Source organism: Mytilus galloprovincialis, chromosome 12 (assembly GCF_965363235.1).
Source record: "Mytilus galloprovincialis chromosome 12, xbMytGall1.hap1.1, whole genome shotgun sequence".
Lineage (NCBI taxonomy): Eukaryota > Metazoa > Mollusca > Bivalvia > Mytilida > Mytilidae > Mytilus > Mytilus galloprovincialis.
The window spans coordinates 34,114,891-34,133,380 of NC_134849.1; the positions used below are offsets into that span (position 1 = coordinate 34,114,891).

At 32.4% G+C, this 18,490-nt stretch overlaps 1 protein-coding gene across 2 annotated transcripts; it reads left to right on the top strand.

Moving 5' to 3' along the window:
• Positions 1-535: 535 nt before the first annotated feature.
• Positions 536-14,953, top strand: LOC143055614 (uncharacterized). 2 transcript variants are annotated; one of them, XM_076228777.1, is made up of 7 exons: positions 536-688; positions 9,602-9,925; positions 12,308-12,458; positions 12,700-12,795; positions 13,251-13,406; positions 13,783-13,882; positions 14,388-14,953. In XM_076228777.1, the coding sequence occupies exons 1-7, from the start codon at positions 625-627 to the stop codon at positions 14,445-14,447; spliced, it is 951 nt and encodes a 316-aa protein (XP_076084892.1). In that variant the 5' UTR covers positions 536-624; the 3' UTR covers positions 14,448-14,953. The 2 variants fall into 2 exon arrangements, with proteins under 2 accessions (XP_076084892.1, XP_076084893.1); XM_076228778.1 differs by having other exon boundaries at positions 14,391-14,953.
• The last annotated feature ends 3,537 nt before the right edge of the window (positions 14,954-18,490 follow it).

The following is an 18,490-nucleotide window of genomic DNA, read 5'->3' on the forward strand; positions in this document are numbered from 1 at the left end:
AATTAAGGTCGCACTTTTTTGCATCATACTATGATTCCAATGCTTTGAAATACTTATAGTGTACACCTTACTGAAGTACTGGTAAGTAAAATTGCAATTTGTTTACATCTAATAATCTAACAAGATAACTTTTAATTCAAATTCAAATAAAAAACAATTAAATCTTATCAAATATTACATGTGGTAAAGGTTTGACATTTATAGCACAGCTCTATTTTCTTCATCACATAAATATATAGAAAAACGGAAATCGGACTGAGAAGTCGTAAACTATACAGTAAATGGGGCCTAGGTGGGTGGGTAATATATTATACTTGTGACATATGAAAGTATCGGGGTAAAGTATTACCTGGGGAATTTAAAGATTGACTCATCTCCAATTTAATTCGATTGTAAAGTCACTTGGAACGGTAAATACATTAAACGCGTGTCGAGGATTACAAATTCGTGTAAATAAGGCGTTCTTTACCCCTGCTAATTATGCTCTATTAAAACGTCGCCCAGCCTCTCTTCGGTGAAATAGGTGATGTCAACTTTGTTTATAAAGCCCTTGTTGATATCGGAGAGTGACAGAGTTTGTTTAAAAGTTTCCGAAGTAGGATTAGAAGTAAAATAGCTAGAACTATGCCAAAATCTTTCCTAGTTAGAACCGGTAGAGAGTTTTCCGAAGAAGTGGAAAAAGACTCTAGTAAGAATATTTATTTATTTATTTACTATCTACATTTTTATTTATCTGTTTTGTTTGTTACTTATCTTATCTTTCAAATAGTTAGCCAAGTAGCTTTCTCTTGTTATAATTTGAGTTTTTGTAAAATATTTACTTTAATCTGGTATTTTAAGAAATAGTCAGATTTTAAGTAAAAACATTTCTTAAATTCGAATTGAAAATCGCCCAAAATCTTTTGTTGTTTAAATTCATTGCATTGATAAAGGATATTCGTCTTTATATATATTTTTTTCAAAATGATGTGATTTACGTGAACTTTTATGAAAATTTTGAATATTTATGGTATATTTCTGATTTCTTGATTTATTCTTGTTATAGATTGTTAAAGCTTTGCTAAGTCTTCAGTTTTCTGTTATGTTTGTAAACTTGTGAATGTCTATTCGTTTTTCGTCTTTTGCCGTCTATAGCGTAGTTAGTTTTTCTCCGACTTATGAGTTTGAAAATCACTTTTGAATCTTATATCTCCCTTTTACAATCAATAACTATAGTTCTACTTGTATTATTTATTTCGAAGTTTAGTTTGGTAGAAAAAAAATATTTCATTTTTTTCCCGGTTATAATTCTGAAGGGAACAAAGTCGGAAATAATTAATTTGATAATATAATTATGATAATGCCAATTGGTTTTATTCGGTTCTCTTGAATTATCGATGAACAGTTCCTTCTACAAATCAGTAAATGCAACTTAATGTTCGAAATTCCATATAAAAAATACTGATTCTGAGATTGGCGGATACTTATTTTTTTATTCTCGCCACATTTAACCATCGGTTGATTGGTGGCGAAGGAATTACAAAACTCCGAAGGGAAATAGCTTTCTGTAAGGTTGATTGGTGGCGAAGGAATTACAAAACTCCGAAGGGAAATAGCTTTCTGTAAGGTTGATTGGTGGCGAAGGAATTACCAAACTCCGAAGGGAAATAGCTTTCTGTAAGGTTGATTGGTGGCGAAGGAATTACCAAACTCCGAAGGGAAATAGCTTTCTGTAAAGCCTTACAAAAACAACATATTGCCTTGTGTCGAACATGAGATAGTGAAAGGTTGATTGATTGTTTGCAGCTTAATGTCCAGTGGCAAATAATTCATGAATGTTCAGGATGAGCTAGATAGTAAAAGATCTTTGCTCATTTTTGAAGGCCGTACAATGACCTATAGTTTTTAATTTCTGTGTCATTTGGTCTCTTGTGTAGTGTTGTCCCATTGACAATCCTACCACATTTTTTTTATATTACATATTTAAAGTGTATTCTTTATGAAAAAAAGCATTAATATAATTATACTCGAATAATTTTTGAATTTGAAATCATTTCTTTCTTATATTCTACATATATTTTGTTCATTGTTTCCTAATTTAAACTTTTAATTATACTGAATTTGTTATTCAATATATTTTTGCGTATTTTGTTTGACGAATTTATTCAAGATGCCTTTCTTTTTAATAAATTATGTTATATCTATTGTCATTTAATATTTGTTTTAAATTAACACAAAGCGTCCGTATCGGATGGGTTTTGGGAATGTTCTATAATATAAAATCTTTTGAAATATTTAAAAATATATATTTAGTAGAAAAATTAGAAGATTGGACAACTATCAACAACAGTTCAAATTTAGTAGATGTAAGCAACTATAGACTTATTATAACAATTTATCAAAAAAACAAGGACACGAATCATGGTATATGTCAAAAAGATACAACAAGAATTTAAAAAGTAAAAGTGATGCATTTAAATGCGACTCCCTTACTCATCAAATTTTTGAAAATATTTGTAAGCCGTTCCTCATATTAACCAGAAACTGAATCATAGAGTTAAATATGTTATCACCAGTCTCCAAAGTCAAAAGGTCAACTACTGTGCATGAAAAATAATTTTTGATAAAAACAATAGGATGAGGCCGGAAATAGGGATTCGGAATTCAAAATTAATTTCCGTTTCAATTATTCAAATTATGTAAATTTAAATTGTTTATATTTGAATTCTTATTGCATTTTTAATGCCCGATATTCTACATAAAATTACGTATTAGTATATAAAACAAGCAGACGACATTCAATATTACGAAATCCCTAAAATAGGTACCTCAGTTCCGATAACAAGCCACAGAAACTGACATTTATTGTACGTTTAAGGAAAACAGGTAATGCCGAAAAGTGAAATGAATTTGTCGCCTGATTAAGATTGTCACAGTTAATTTTCATTTCAATTTGAAGCTCTACTGGTAAAACAATACATCATTATAATTTTGTTAGTGTGCCAAGATAAAGTTCGGGAGTGCATTCAGTAACCATTCTGAAAATCAATTTCATTGACATATTTCAAGAATAGATAATTTTCACATTATATTAGATTTTCAAGTTTAAAGCGTCTAAAAAATTCTTTCCAGACAACCGTCTTTAAAGTATTCTCTGGCTTAAAAAAAAATGCAATATCGCCTTATAGCCAAATAATTTTAAAAAAACAAATTGAAGATTTTTTGTAAACCGAGGAAATCATATTCAAAAGGAATTAAGTGTGATTTTTTTCTCTTATTTTTTACTAGTTAGAAACAAGTCAAACTTACAAGGACTAGACAGCGATAAATACTCATCTTTTTAACATCTAAAATGTCTGCATTAATTACAACAGACACAATGTCAGTAAAATTAAATGATAATGCTTTATATGATAATATCTATTAAGTTACATATTTTATTTTTTTTAAATTTGTACGGTGTTATATAGATGTTTTGCTTAATCGGTCTTGTTATCTTCCAATTTGTATTAGTATCACGTATTCTTATATCTAATTAAATTGAAATATTTGCCACTGGTCGTTTCGCAGAAATTACAATCGTATTGCACTGATTGATTTTAATAATTGAAGTTCGACTATCAGAGACCAAACAAAAATAAAAATAGCACTATATTTTTCAAGCGCATTTCTGGATTTTCCTACATTGGGAACACTCTTAAAATTTGAAAGACAGCTAAAGAAACAAGCAGATTTCTATGTGGTACCGGGTATGAGTTTTGCTCATTGTTGAAGGCTTTTCTGCATCCAATTTTCTCTGGGCAAAATATACTAACTAAAATCTCAATTATATATTTACAACTTTGGACATGGATTATATCACCAACCATAAAACATGAAAATTAACTTTAGGATTTTGTATAGTAATGAAAGATTTCATGGTCCGTTCTGACATTTACATTATTAAGTAAAGCCTTCTACTAACAATACGTTTATTGGTCTACCAGCCATGACTTCACAGTTTTATTAACTTCTACATATTAAGTGTGTTTGTATAGCCAATGTGTTAATCTTGTTTTTATTTGGTGCGAATTATAACATATATTTGTTCCGGTATAATAAAACTTTATTTGAATATTATCATTGGAGTACAATATCAGTACGAATTTTGTCTGATAAGTGAGGTCTATTTAATTATGCCATGGCGGTCGAGTTACATCAAACTTTCTGGTCAGGCCGGGTATTATGAAATCACAGAAAATTCAAGAACTAAATAATCCAATAATCTGTAGTATTGTTGTCAAGAAATACACAAGTAAATTCACTAATCTATTTATTAAAACTCCATTCCAGACACTATTTACATAACATACAGTTTACAAAAACGTATAATTGAAATATTCATTGGCACATTACTTTCACACATCACAAATGGATTTCATTACAATTCCGCATCAAAATCGGCAACAGTGTCCAATACTGTGCACCCCAAAGAAAAACGCCACAGGCATAGTGTTCTAAACCACGCAACAGTCTGAGCGGACAAAATATCAAAAATGCATACAGTTGAATAGTAATGACACAACTTTCTAAGAATCTATAAATTCTCCCAAAATTGGCTAAAAACTGACCACAATAATAAAATCTTTTTAACGTTTCATAATGTATAGTTCCTTTCTCAGCTTCAATTTCATCCCCACTAAAACTTCTAAGGGCTCTTATATACCTATGATCTCCAAATATTCTCCAAATATTCTCCAATTGACCTAAATTATCTCCAAATATTCTCCAACTGACCTAAATAATCTCCAAATATTCTCCAACTCTTTGTTTACAAAAATAAAACATATAAATCATATAAAAGTATTTACTACGTGACCTTGGAGAACATGCTATGTTAATCTCTTATAACAGGATAGCCATTTGACTTGATGACTTTAACAGACGATAATCAAAACTTCCATATGACAAAATTAATTACAGTGGACATAAAATTACACTTGTACATTCCTTCCCCTCTAAATGATGACTGACCTCAGTCATCGAACTCTTACTTCTATATTAAAACTTAATAAATAAAACAGATTAATTGTTCAAATAAAATCCAGCATAAACACGGCATTATAAATTGTCTGCACTTGTAAATCTTTTGTCTTAATTTTTTGAATGTTCATTGACTTCACTAACGGTACAAGCTGCCAAGGCAGAAAAGTCTATTTCCTCTGGATTCAATCTGTTTGAATATTGGATACGGCTTCTACTTAATGTTTCTTTTACACCATTGAAATAAGAAAAGTCTCTTTGTGTTAATCGATGATAATAGTTATAATTGTTTCATCTATAATAAAATGAGAAGAGCTATTCATATCACCAAATGTCAAAGTATCTGATATGGAAATAATGTCATCACCAAGCTGGAAGTCATTTGAGATATCACAAAAAGTTTGTCCAAATTATCTAAATGTTCCTCTTCATCTATTAAAATGTTATTTTCCGGAACATCACTATACAAAATAGGAGATAATGTTGTATAAGGGTCTTCTGGTAGTGGTTCCTCATCAGAAAGCTCATCCATTTCCTCAAATGTACCAATGTTTGTATTCTTGAATAGTTTAGTAACTGGTTTTGAAGTTTAATTCAACACTTAAAACACAACATCTTTGTCACAAACCAAACTTTTGCCGGTAAAACTCTCTATTTAGAAGTTAATTAACACTTGGTTCAACAATTCCAATCATTCCATTTACATCTATTTTTCGAATTAAATTCATCCTGAACAAAGCACTTGATGGGACACTATTTTGATCACCACTTCCTGTAAACTCTACATACATATTATTCCAGTTAACAACTTCATCTTTCATATCAATCACTATTCGAATTTATTCCGTAATATGAGTTCCAATGATAGCATCATGAAGCAAATCCATGACTACATATATATATATATTGTGCACAGACACTAAACACTAATTTCACATTCAATAATTCCAGTAATATATAGAGGCTGTCCGGTTGCCGAAACAATGAATTCTTGCTCAAAGCTCTGTGGGTCGCTCATCATAACAAATCGTCATAAACTAGGATGAAGTTCTTGCAAAAAGTGTTCCATAGCTAACCTATCATGCTCGTCAAAACACACGCCACTATGTGTCCGTCTTGCCAGTTTTAAGATTGCATTTCCGTAGTCTTCAACACTTTCACCAGAAATCTGCTTCTTCTGAAATAACTCACTATAGTACATACGCTCAGGTTCTTTTGGGCAAAATCTTTGCTTTAACTTTTGCACAGCTGTATCAAAATCATTTTGAATTTCACTATCCAAATCCCCGAAATAGTCAGCAGCTCTGCCCCTCAGGTATGCCGGCAACATTTCTCCCTTCCTGCCATCACTCCAACGATTGGCTCGGCTGATCCTATCAAATATTTTAATCCAGCTTTCAAAATCTTCCCCAACGTCTCCAAACAATTTCGACGGTGTTACTTGTGATTTCACTTCAGGCAAATCTCTGCGCTCATGAGGTGTAGATGAAATTGGTGTTCACACTACAGACACAGATGGAGCAGGTGAAAGACTTCTATTTCTGGTTTTCCTTGTACGGCCCATAATTACGTATTTAAAATAATCACAAAAATAAAAATAACATGATGAAACACTTACAGTTCAGAAATATATTAAAGTACATCCAAAAGTTATATCTGGTAGTCCATATGTTGAATATTAAAACCCACTAGTTGTTCTCAATGGATCCCACTTCTGACACCAAAAATGCCATGGCGGTCGAGTTACATCAAACTTTCTGGTCAGGCCGGGTATTATGAAATCACAGAAAATTCAAGAACTAAATAATCCAATAATCTGTAGTATTGTTGTCAAGAAATACACAAGTAAATTCACTAATCTATTTATTAAAACTCCATTCCAGACACTATTTACATAACATACAGTTTACAAAAACGTATAATTGAAATATTCATTGGCACATTACTTTCACACATCACAAATGGATTTCATTACAATTCCGCATCAAAATCGGCAACAGTGTCCAATACTGTGCACCCCAAAGAAAAACGCCACAGGCATAGTGTTCTAAACCACGCAACAGTCTGAGCGGACAAAATATCAAAAATGCATACAGTTGAATAGTAATGACACAACTTTCTAAGAATCTATAAATTCTCCCAAAATTGGCTAAAAACTGACCACAATAATAAAATCTTTTTAACGTTTCATAATGTATAGTTCCTTTCTCAGCTTCAATTTCATCCCCACTAAAACTTCTAAGGGCTCTTATATACCTATGATCTCCAAATATTCTCCAAATATTCTCCAATTGACCTAAATTATCTCCAAATATTCTCCAACTGACCTAAATAATCTCCAAATATTCTCCAACTCTTTGTTTACAAAAATAAAACATATAAATCATATAAAAGTATTTACTACGTGACCTTGGAGAACATGCTATGTTAATCTCTTATAACAGGATAGCCATTTGACTTGATGACTTTAACAGACGATAATCAAAACTTCCATATGACAAAATTAATTACAGTGGACATAAAATTACACTTGTACAATTATTTAATTTCCTAATCATAATGGGAAATTATTTGAACTTAAAAAAGAAGATGTGGTATAATTGCCAATGAGACAACTCTCCACAAGAGAACAAATGATACAGAAATTAACACCGTACGGCCTTCATCAAAATTTGTTTTAATTGTTTAGTACAAACAATTATTTGTGTAGACTTTTTGTATAAGTTTTCATTATTTTGACAACCGCCTTGTTTTACAAGATTATTCAAGTTGTTTCTTCCATAATAAATAATTGGTGTTTTACCCATAAATATATATATGCTTCAATCTAAAATTTAGTACTGTCCAAAATGACATAAAGCTGCAAATGAGGAAATTGTAATAAGCCTATAAAAACCTTTGTACTCATGCAGTATTATGTATCATCGAGCATTTATAGTTATACAAATACTAAAACACACCCGCTAAATCGCGGGCATATACAGCTTGTGGACTGTTGTAGGATGATGTTTGTAAAAGATAATTATGTATCATGGAGAATTTCAGAAAAGGTATCAAAAGCCCTCTTCCTTTTTCAGAAGTTCGATATTTGTTTTCTTTCAGTTAAATTCAACTATTTTCGTGTTTCTGGCCTCAGACCACAATTATTCTTCTCCTTTGCTACATTGCATCTTTTGGTAAAAGTTAAATTAAATTAAATTAAAAATTTGCACCGCTTCAAACATGAAATAAATGTAACTACTTATATATAGACCATTATAAGTCTAATAAACTATGCTTCTAGGTAAATCGGATCCATCAGTGTTTTTTTCTTTTGGGAGCCTTATTAACATGTCAATGGTAGGATATGAATCTTGTATAAATGACTAAGACCGACTAAGGCTAATTTGAGGGGTGGTCGGAGGGGTCCTGATCCCGAAATCCCGGTCTTGAAAACATGAAATCCCGAGATGGAGAATTTAAAGAAATTAAAATCCCGAAATACCCAAATCGAAAAATATATTCCCGGATCCCGTATTGATCAATCCCCAGATCCCGAGCTTAAAAACGCCCGATCCCAAAATCCAGAAAAAGGTCCTGCCTCCCTCTAATCTCTACCCTACTTTCATTTTTGCCAAATCACTACTTTCACTTTCAACAATAATTTTGTATGCCCCATTTATGTGCATTATGTTTTCTAGTCTGTACATCCGTGCGTTCGACAACGTTCGTTCGTTCGTGAAGCCGTCCGTCTGTCCCGCTTCAGGTTAAAGTTTTTTTGTTGAGGTAGTTTTTGATGAAGTTGAAGTCTAATCAACTCGAAACTTAGTAAACATAGTGCCGAGGTGGCATCTGTGAACTATTGACACATTCTTGTTTCCACATGTTTTACTTATTTTAATATATATGCAACTGGTATGATCCTTAAAAAGTAAATATTTCAAAGAAAACAGTAGACAGGATACAGAGAGGATCTATATATTAAAGTAGCATAATCGTAGTTTACATGTAGATAAAACGCGTAAAATAATTGTCCTCTCTAAAGAGGTATAATAGTTGTGGTTCTTGCGATCTAAACACCATGATATGGAGAACGCTCTGATTGGCTTATTTATTTTTCGATTTTTGTTATCTATCACACGATTGGTTGTTTTAAACCGGAAGTCTTATCTATGACTAAAAGTCAGTCTGGTGACGGAATCAATATCTGGACTCCTCTTTTGTCGTTTTTTTCCAAAAATAACTCAATCTGAATAATCATAAGAATGGATGACAAATGCAACTATGCATGTTACATATAGAACACAGAGGCATGGTGACTAAATAATCGTGGAAGGAAGAGAAGCGACACACAAAATGAGGTCTTCTCGTTTAATAGTATAGATGATTTGGTCACGTAATAGATATGCATGCAATATTCGCCACTGGACGATAGGCAAACACCAATCAGTACTTTCATCTAAATATGACAATGACAAGCTCTGCGAAACTTCGATCTTTTAAAAAGTTTGCAAGATAGCCATTAGTTTTGTAGATTTTTCGTTTTACAGTTAGATTTCAATCTTTCCATTTGTCCGAATCTAATCACTCGAAATAAAACTATAACTTTGTATATTTTTAGGCACAGATATTGCTCTACCACAGTTCGATAAACCAAGCCCGCAACAAATACTGGACTTCACTCGTTCCTATCTGATGCCATGCCCATACACAACATATGCCTCGTCACTGTTAACGGGAGACAACTCTTTAATAAACTCAGAGAGAATGTCAGCGAGTCCGCTTCATGCATTTCCGTTTCCGGCTTACATGGCTTTCAACTCGTACACCATGAACCAGTTCAGTTATTCCCCTTTGTTGTCTTTGATTAACACTAGTGAAAATGTGGAAAAAATGTATAAAGACACAATTAGTGAATACCGAGAAAAACAAGGAATATGCAGTGGTAAGTTTGACTTTATAGAATAATTCATTTCACCCGATCTTATCTTTTACCCAAATAACGGCAATTTATATTACCGATTAATCTAGTTTAATGGTTGGGATGTTGCTTTATCTAATCTTAATATTTGTTTATACGTTTCTCTGAGATGAGTGTTATTGCTTGTGTTTGTGCTGTATTTCTGTCACGTAGTGTTGCCAGTTTAACGCACACAAAATATTTTTTAACATTGTCATATAAGCGGGAGGTCTGGCTAGTCATGAAACCAGGTTCAACCCACTATTGTTTCTTAAACTGTCTTGTACCAAGTCAGGAGTATGGCAGTCGTTATCAAATAGTTAATTTCTATTTATGTTGACATTTGTTTTGTTGCACTTCAGTGTTCCTATTGCTTCTTTGTTTTCCTTTAATTATAGAGGCCTCTATCGAATGTTAACGTTTGTGATTATTCCTGGTATTTCTTTTTGTGAATTAGTTGGTAATTGTATTAACTATTCAGCAGCTCATGAATGCATCAGAAAATACCAAATTACGACTTTGTTGATATATACTTACGATTTTGAGTAAATAGCTATAACCTTTAGCATATTTTGTTCAGAGTTTTTTTTTTGTCCTGATTGTGACAGTGTTGTACAACTCCATATTTGTGGAGCACATGGCGGCCTCAATCGATATGTAATGTAAACTTTTGGAACTATGTTGTAAACACACATACAAATAGAAATCTACAACCATGCTAACAACGTGTCGAAACGTATGTTTGCTTAGGGTTTCCTCGTACCTTAGCACGAGATTGGATATATTACTAGGCTTGCCGAAAATGACGTTCTGAAAAAAGCCATGCATACTCATGTTTCATACTTATCCTGACCGCAATGACTCGTTTACTTCTATTTAAAACTTGAATGAATCATTTCTTGCTGACTACTCTGCGTTGAAAAATAACGTTGAAAGTTAATTGTCGCAGATCAGTTTGAGACAACGAACATTTCGTCATATCAATCCCTAAATATGTTTTATCCCAAAACATTCACGGAAAAAAGAAGCTGGTTGAAGTCAATAAAAAAAGTATACGTTTGTTTAGTAGGTCGTCCTTCAAAGATATGTTTTTCACATTTTGCTTAATTAATAACTTTGATTTATAAGGAGACGGTCAATTTTGTCAAGATATACTATCAAAAAGTGATGATAAAACATAAGCGTAGACATTTTGAGCATAAAGATTGTAGCAGGCTGGACGCACTCAATTTTTTTTTTTTTTTTTTTTAATCTTTAATTTTTACCTAATCACGACAGTTACTGGTGTGTCTTGAATCTGTCCATAAAATTGAGAAAGGAAATGGGGAATGTTGCAAAGCGACAGCAACTCTGGTATATTTATACTATTTGTAATTTCTCAGCGATACAAGGAATATGACTGGATTACATTCCGATTGTATATAACCCACTTGACCCGGAGTACACTTTATCAATTATAATATATTAACTTCTGTTTCGATCAGTAGAAATACTATATATGATAACACCCCAATAAAAACCTCGTTTTGGTATTGATATATAACATATCAAACGTGTTTAATACCAATAAAACTTCATTGAATCATAGTGAAAAGGATGATCAAAAGAAATAGTTGTTGACCACTTCAACTTATTTTCAATTTTACTTCTTATGTTAAATAAATAATCACAGTATTTCTGGTAGCATATCTTAAGGGGCTTTTAGTAACACCCATATTTCATGTTAACATGTTGTTTGTTTGATCTTTGCTTCAAGTTGGGAATCCTTCTTTTATTCATAAGCATCGCTTACTTCAAACATTGTCTTATCAATGTCGTAAATATTTTTGACGAAATTGAATATTTTGAAGTTTATTTTTATATACTTCTAGTAAATAAAATATCGTCCACTGCGCAACACTTAAACGGGCAGACAAATGTTTGTTTACGTTTTACTTTTTCAATTGATATGCAATTTAATGGTTGGCGAGAAAACCAATTTGGAAATATATGACACGGAAGCAATGGTAGTAGTATTGAAATTTGGTTAAGGGCAAAATAAATTGTGATGCAAGAAATTCTTAGCGAGCTCCAAAAAGTTTAGGAAACGCAACGTTGTATCGTTTTCTTGTCACCTTCTTAAGTTACCAAAAACCCAATAACATATTATATTTTAAATTATATTCTCTTGTTTTTTTTGCTTATATTAAGCCTTAAGTAGCATGTACATACAAGTTGAGGGAATTTCCATCGATTACTGTTCCATCGATAGTAATTTCCTCTCGACAATGTAAAACTAATTAATTGATGCATCTATCTTGCACTTGCGTAAGAAAAAGAAATATTCTATTTCATCTTTTTTAATATAAATATAACTTTTTTTTACAGTAAAATCTGAAGATGTTGTAAAACCAAAACCTAAATTTGATTTTGCTAACTTGGCAAGGTCTGCAACCCAAGATTCCGAATGTCTTGACTGCCATCGGAACCAAGACGCACAGATCATAAGTCACGTGATGATGAATATAGGAAATTTAAGGTAAAGATATTTATAGTTAATATCCAAATATTAAACCATGTGGTGTTTATAGTTAGTCCACATCTTCTTACAAATCATTTAATTTACATTATTGTTTAATAAACAATCATATGCACATTACTGAAATATTAATTATAGGATTTTTGATAGAATTTAATTAAGTTTGTTTCATATCCTCTCATTTCTTCATATTTTTTATACATGTATCTAATTTACATTTGTACGTGTAATTCATTTTCAGATATAACCCGTTAACAAGTAGTTTTACACCAGTATCAAATCTACGATCAAACGTTCCACAACCTGTGAAGAGACCAAGAGGCAGAGGTCCAGCTAGGTAAGTTCATAGAAATACAATATGACGTAGAGAAAATGTAAAGGTGCTCCTTTGCACGAAATGCAAAATTGAAAAGCGCAAATATTGAAATTGAAAATAGCAATTTTAAAAATACAAAATACAAAATGCTAAAATAAAGTAAAAAGACAATAACAGAAAGCGTATTGTAGTAGCAAATATCGCTCGAGTTCATCTGTCATACTAAGACTACGTCCCAAGTTCTCTGATAACATTGCAGCTTTTTGTTGTAAATTCTTAGGTATAGTTTTTAGTGTCTGAATCACGGGAATATATGGATAAAGTTGGTACAAAACGACATGATATCATATATTTTTTTAGTTTTTGTTATCTAAATAAATGTACTAATAGTACGTGAACAATTATCATTGAAAAAGGGGGTTTCTTTGCTCATCAATAATTTTAAGCATTATTTCTAAATAAACATTTTCTTTCAGAACGAAGAAAGAATTTATTTGTAAATACTGTGGGCGTCATTTTACAAAATCCTACAACTTGTTGATTCACGAGAGGACACATACTGACGAACGTCCATATCCATGTGAGATTTGTGGTAAAGCGTTCAGACGACAGGATCATCTTCGAGATCATAGGTATGTTTTTTTTTTCATCCTTTAGAAAATCGAAAAGTTTGAGGGAAATGATGGCCTTATCCCAAAATATAACACTTATTTAAAACGGTAAAAAGTCAAAGAAGAGAATTGAAAATAATGCATGAGTGAAATCTTGGATGTTAATTCTTTATTTTACATTTACAATTTTAAATCTGATGTGTAATGCATGTTATCACAGGAAACCAAACATAGACTTGCAGATACATTGTACATGTACAGGTATCAAGTCTATTGATAATTTCATAAGATATGAGAAAACTCAAGCTGCAATATCATCAACAACCTGCATTGTTTATTTAACCCTTTAACATGTTTACGATGAAATAATGTAACATTTGTGTTTTTACTATTATAGGTATATCCATTCCAAAGAGAAACCATTTAAATGTACAGAGTGTGGTAAGGGGTTCTGTCAATCACGGACCTTAGCTGTTCATAAAACCTTACATATGCAGGTATGTACAATGTAATGAAAAGGGGCTCTGAAAATCACTAGGTTTGGGATGCTTGATCTTAACGATTTGAAATATGCATATATAATACACAAAAGGATAAGTGGGATAATGGACAAAGGACAATAAGACATTCACCAACGATTTTCAAAGGACACTGCTATAGTGTCTATACGCACTCTTTATCGTAAGAAAGAATAAAGCAATGAAATTAACAGAAACTTTCTAATGTCTGTTATTAACACCAAATTCTTAAGATAACAGATAAAGCATCACGATGAAATGAGTAGAGTATAGAATCGGAGAATTTCTACCCCTCCCGTATGAAGAAATTTAAAAATCACATGACATTACCCATAATTCACCAAATCTATATACCATGAACTTAATCCAACATTTGTATTTACGTTATTGTTTGATGATTAGTCGGTTTGATTGTATAATGATGAATCGTGGATTATATAAAAAAAAGGTCAAATTTTCATACATTTGTCGTTTCTCGTTTCAGCAGAATTCCTTGCCGAGACCTACAAAAACATCTCCAGCAACGATCACATCTTCAGTATGAACAGACTTTGATGGTGTTGTATTGTTTTCTGTGCAATATTGTGACTTCTTTACATTTTCGATTTGAAGTAGGGGAGATAACTCGGAATGCAAAGGAACTGATAAAAATAGTTATTTCCCTTTATCGTTTTGATATATGCAACAACTACTACCTCAACTTGGTCACATGATCTTTGAATTCCAGGAAAAGAATTCAACGAGAGAAATAAGATAATACTTTTATAAAGTGATATAATGCATAATAATCTAAACTATTACCGCAACTTTGTGAAATTGCGATATATATGTTTTATGTGAAACAACTTGTTTTGAAAAACTGAACCTTTCTTGAGTACTAATAATATGAACTTGAGTGCTAAATTATTTTAATTATTTGTAAATACTATATTTATTTGCATGAACAATCTAGTCGTTTAGAATTTATAGTGAATTTATGATATAATGAGCCACATTGTGCAATATTTGTATATAAAATTATCACAAAATGCAATAAAACTTGAAATGCTATTTGTATGTGTGTCTAAAAAGATTTGGATTATCTTTCCTGAAGCTCATTTCCCATATAAAGAATATGACTAAAATTGTAAACTCAATGCAATAATGGTAAGATTTAAAGTTTTGTGATATCATTTCGCCTGCAACATACACGTATTCAGCTTGACATAATGTCGCTGAATGTTTTGACCGTCATCTTTGTTCTGTAGAAATTCAATTGGCACAAACCAGTACTTTTTCCTGGCACGGGAAGAGAGTCTAGATTGGGTTAACTGAATAGATATTTAATGGATAAAAAGTTCATATTCAGAAAGAATAGAGAAAAATAGACCATAAAAATAAAGAATAGAAAATAATGACGTGCTGAAATACAAATGTATAAATTAAGGAAGCTGGCTTGTCATGTTTTGGATTTTTTGTCAGATTTTCGGAATCCTCTGGTTTTATCCATTTGTATGCCTTGAACAAATTTGCCCGGTGATCCCCATTTTTCTTTTTGTAAATCTTTTACATGTATAATGATAAGCCATCTGTTAAAGTCTGATAAAATTTTAATTACTTTTTAACAGTTTTTGAGAGCTTCAACTTGTCAATGATAAAGCTATGAAAAGTCAAGAGAGAATATTTCCCCGCCAAAATTTCAATGGCTAATATCTCGAAAATAAGCACGGTGACCTATATATTTTTTTGGCTCTTTGGACTCCTTTATTAATCCCCTTTCAATATAAACTAGTGTTTTGAAAAGTTAATTACTTTGAAACTGAGAAGCCAACTCCCTTAAGATAATAACAAGCAAAATTTATAAAGAATAGAGAAACATTACCTTTAAACTATTTTAGATGTACTTATATTTGTATCCATCTGATGAGTTTAGCGTTTTTGAACTGATCTTTATAGTTCGTTCTTATGTTCTACTGTTACATCACTGTTCCAGGTTAGGGGAGGGTTGCGATCCCGATAACATGTTTAACCCCTCCACATTCTGTATGTTAGTGCCTTATTCCCCCAAGTCAGGAGCCTTTAATTCAGTGGTTGCCATTTGTTGATGTGTTACATATTTGTTTTTTTGATAATTTTTTGAACATTAATTAGGCCGTTATTTTTCTCGTTTTATTTGTTTAACATTTGTCATTTCGGAGCCTTTCAGAGGAAAATATTTCGTAAAAATGTACAAAAATTTACGAAAATTATACGACTATAAAGGACAATAACTCCTTTAGGGTTCAATTGACCATTTTAGTCATGCTGAATTATTTGTAGATCTTATTTAGGGACAGCAACTCAACAACAGGTTGTCTAATTCATCTGAAAATTCCAGGGCAGATCGATCTTGACTTGATTAACATATTAACTCCATGTAAAATTTGTTTTAAATACTTTGGTTTCATAGATATAAGCCAAAAAACTGCATTTTACCCCTATGTTCTATTTTAAGCCATGTCGGCCATCTTGGTTGGTGGGTGGGGTCAGCGGACACATTTTTTAAAACTAAATTACCTAGTGATGATTTTTCCCAAGTTTGGTCAAATTTGGCCCCGTTGTTTCAGAGGAGAAGATTTTCGTAAAAGTTAAGGGACGACGGACGACGGACGACAAGTGATGAGAAAGCTCACTTGGCCCTTTGGACCAGGTGATTAAAACACAAAAATGCTCTACTAAACTTTATGGTATATATAAATAAAAGTGATATGAAGTTCATTGAAATCCATTTACCGAAATCTGGGGAGACGTCATTATTTGGCGTCAGACATTTACAAACATTTATTACGTTTTTTTTTTCTTAAAATTCGTTTAAGTAGAGAAACAGAATTCACAACCACACTGAGCAAAAGAAAGGATCATGTTTGTTTATATCTACTCATTGGAGGAAATAAAAATTAAAGATGAACTTATGTAAGAAAAAGTTAAATAGGTAGCTGTTTCAAAATGTCCTATACTAGTATGAGCATCAATGATGTAAATGAACCTTGCAAACAGTATTGATTGATTGTTGGTTGCTTAACGTCCAGATTATTTCACGGATTTTCAGGAAAAAAAATAAATCATAAAACATAGAATAAGAAGGAACTGTAATAGAGGCGTCCGGGATTAAGGGCTCAACAGTCTAGACTGCCACGGGAAATGAGAGTATTTTGGATAGGAACTACTGACCCCTCCACGAAATATTGCAAGGGTAATTAACCTGAAATAGCGTGACACTCTCTTGACACGAGGCATCAGATTTAACATTCCCTTTCTGCCAATTTGTACATCCCGCACAACCAAACAGACGCACCACTTTAGTCAGGGTCGGAGGAAGACAAATGGTGACCTTACTTCTCTTCCCAAGTCACACTCAGAGGGATGTCTTTTACAGGTCCGAAATTGGAAAGTTACCATGTCAAATATTGGTGACTATTCATCTTCAATAGCTAGTGTCTGTTGTGATTGCAGTCTATGTTTTTGATTTCGATATAAAAAGTAAAATCACAAAAATACTGAACTCCGAGGAAAATCAATTCGGAAAGTCCATAATCACATGGCAAAATCAAATAACAAAACGCATCAAAAACGAATGGACAAGAACTGTCATATTCCTGACTTGGTAAAAGCATTTTCAAATGTAGAAAATGGTAGATTTAACCTGGTTTTATAGCTAGCTAAACCTGTCACTTGTATGACAGTCGCATCAAATTCCATTATATTGTCACTGAAGCGTGAACAAAACAAACACAATAGGTAAAAATGTCAAAAATAGGGTACATAACAAAACGCACCAAAAAACGAATGGACAAATACCAAATCTAATTAGCGAATATATAGCGAACTCTAAAGTCCTTTATCAAATGGCCAAATCAAAAGCTCAAACACATCAAACGAATAGAAAACAAGATTCATAATCCTGACTAGGTACACGCATTTCTTTATGTTGAAATGGTGGGTAAAACTTGGTTTTATAGCAAGCTTAACATTGCACTTGAATGATCGTCGCATGAAATTCCATAATATTGACAGTTATGTGTGAGCGAAACAAACAGACATGATCAGTAAAATTCTTAAAAATTGGGGTAATCAACCTTGTGGTATAATCACGAAAATCAAAGTGGTATATAGGCACTCTATACAATAGACAAAATACAAAGATAAACATGAAAGACAAGAAAATAAAAAATGATCAATGACGGGATGTTTAAGTACCGAGCAACGCCAAACGTAACTAAATTACTCTCAGTCCATTTATGACTTTTGAACATCGATACAGTGGCGGATCCAGGGGGGGGGGGGGGGTCCGGGGGTTGGACCCCCCTTTTTTTGGCCGATCAATGTATTTGAATGGGAGCATATAGTTGGAAACCCCCCCCCCCCCCCTTTACTCTGTGTTGGGAACCCCCCGCCCCTTTTAAAATGGCTGGATCCGCCACTGCGATATACTATTGTTGCCTTTATTTACCAAAAACAGGACTTAACAGTATACGTTAAAAATATATATAGACATATAAAAAGGTCAAAACAATATAACACGCAATTAAGATGGCTAACAACGTCAGTATCTATACTATGTACTGCAAG

Excerpts from the sequence above, each read along its gene's own strand:
- LOC143055614 (XM_076228777.1), top strand. The coding sequence starts at position 625 with ATGCCAAAATCTTTCCTAGTTAGAACCGGTAGAGAGTTTTCCGAAGAA. Across the intron at positions 12,796-13,250 it reads AGAGGCAGAGGTCCAGCTAG|AACGAAGAAAGAATTTATTT; the intron begins GTAAGTTCATAG and ends ATTTTCTTTCAG. Across the intron at positions 13,883-14,387 it reads ATAAAACCTTACATATGCAG|CAGAATTCCTTGCCGAGACC; the intron begins GTATGTACAATG and ends TTCTCGTTTCAG.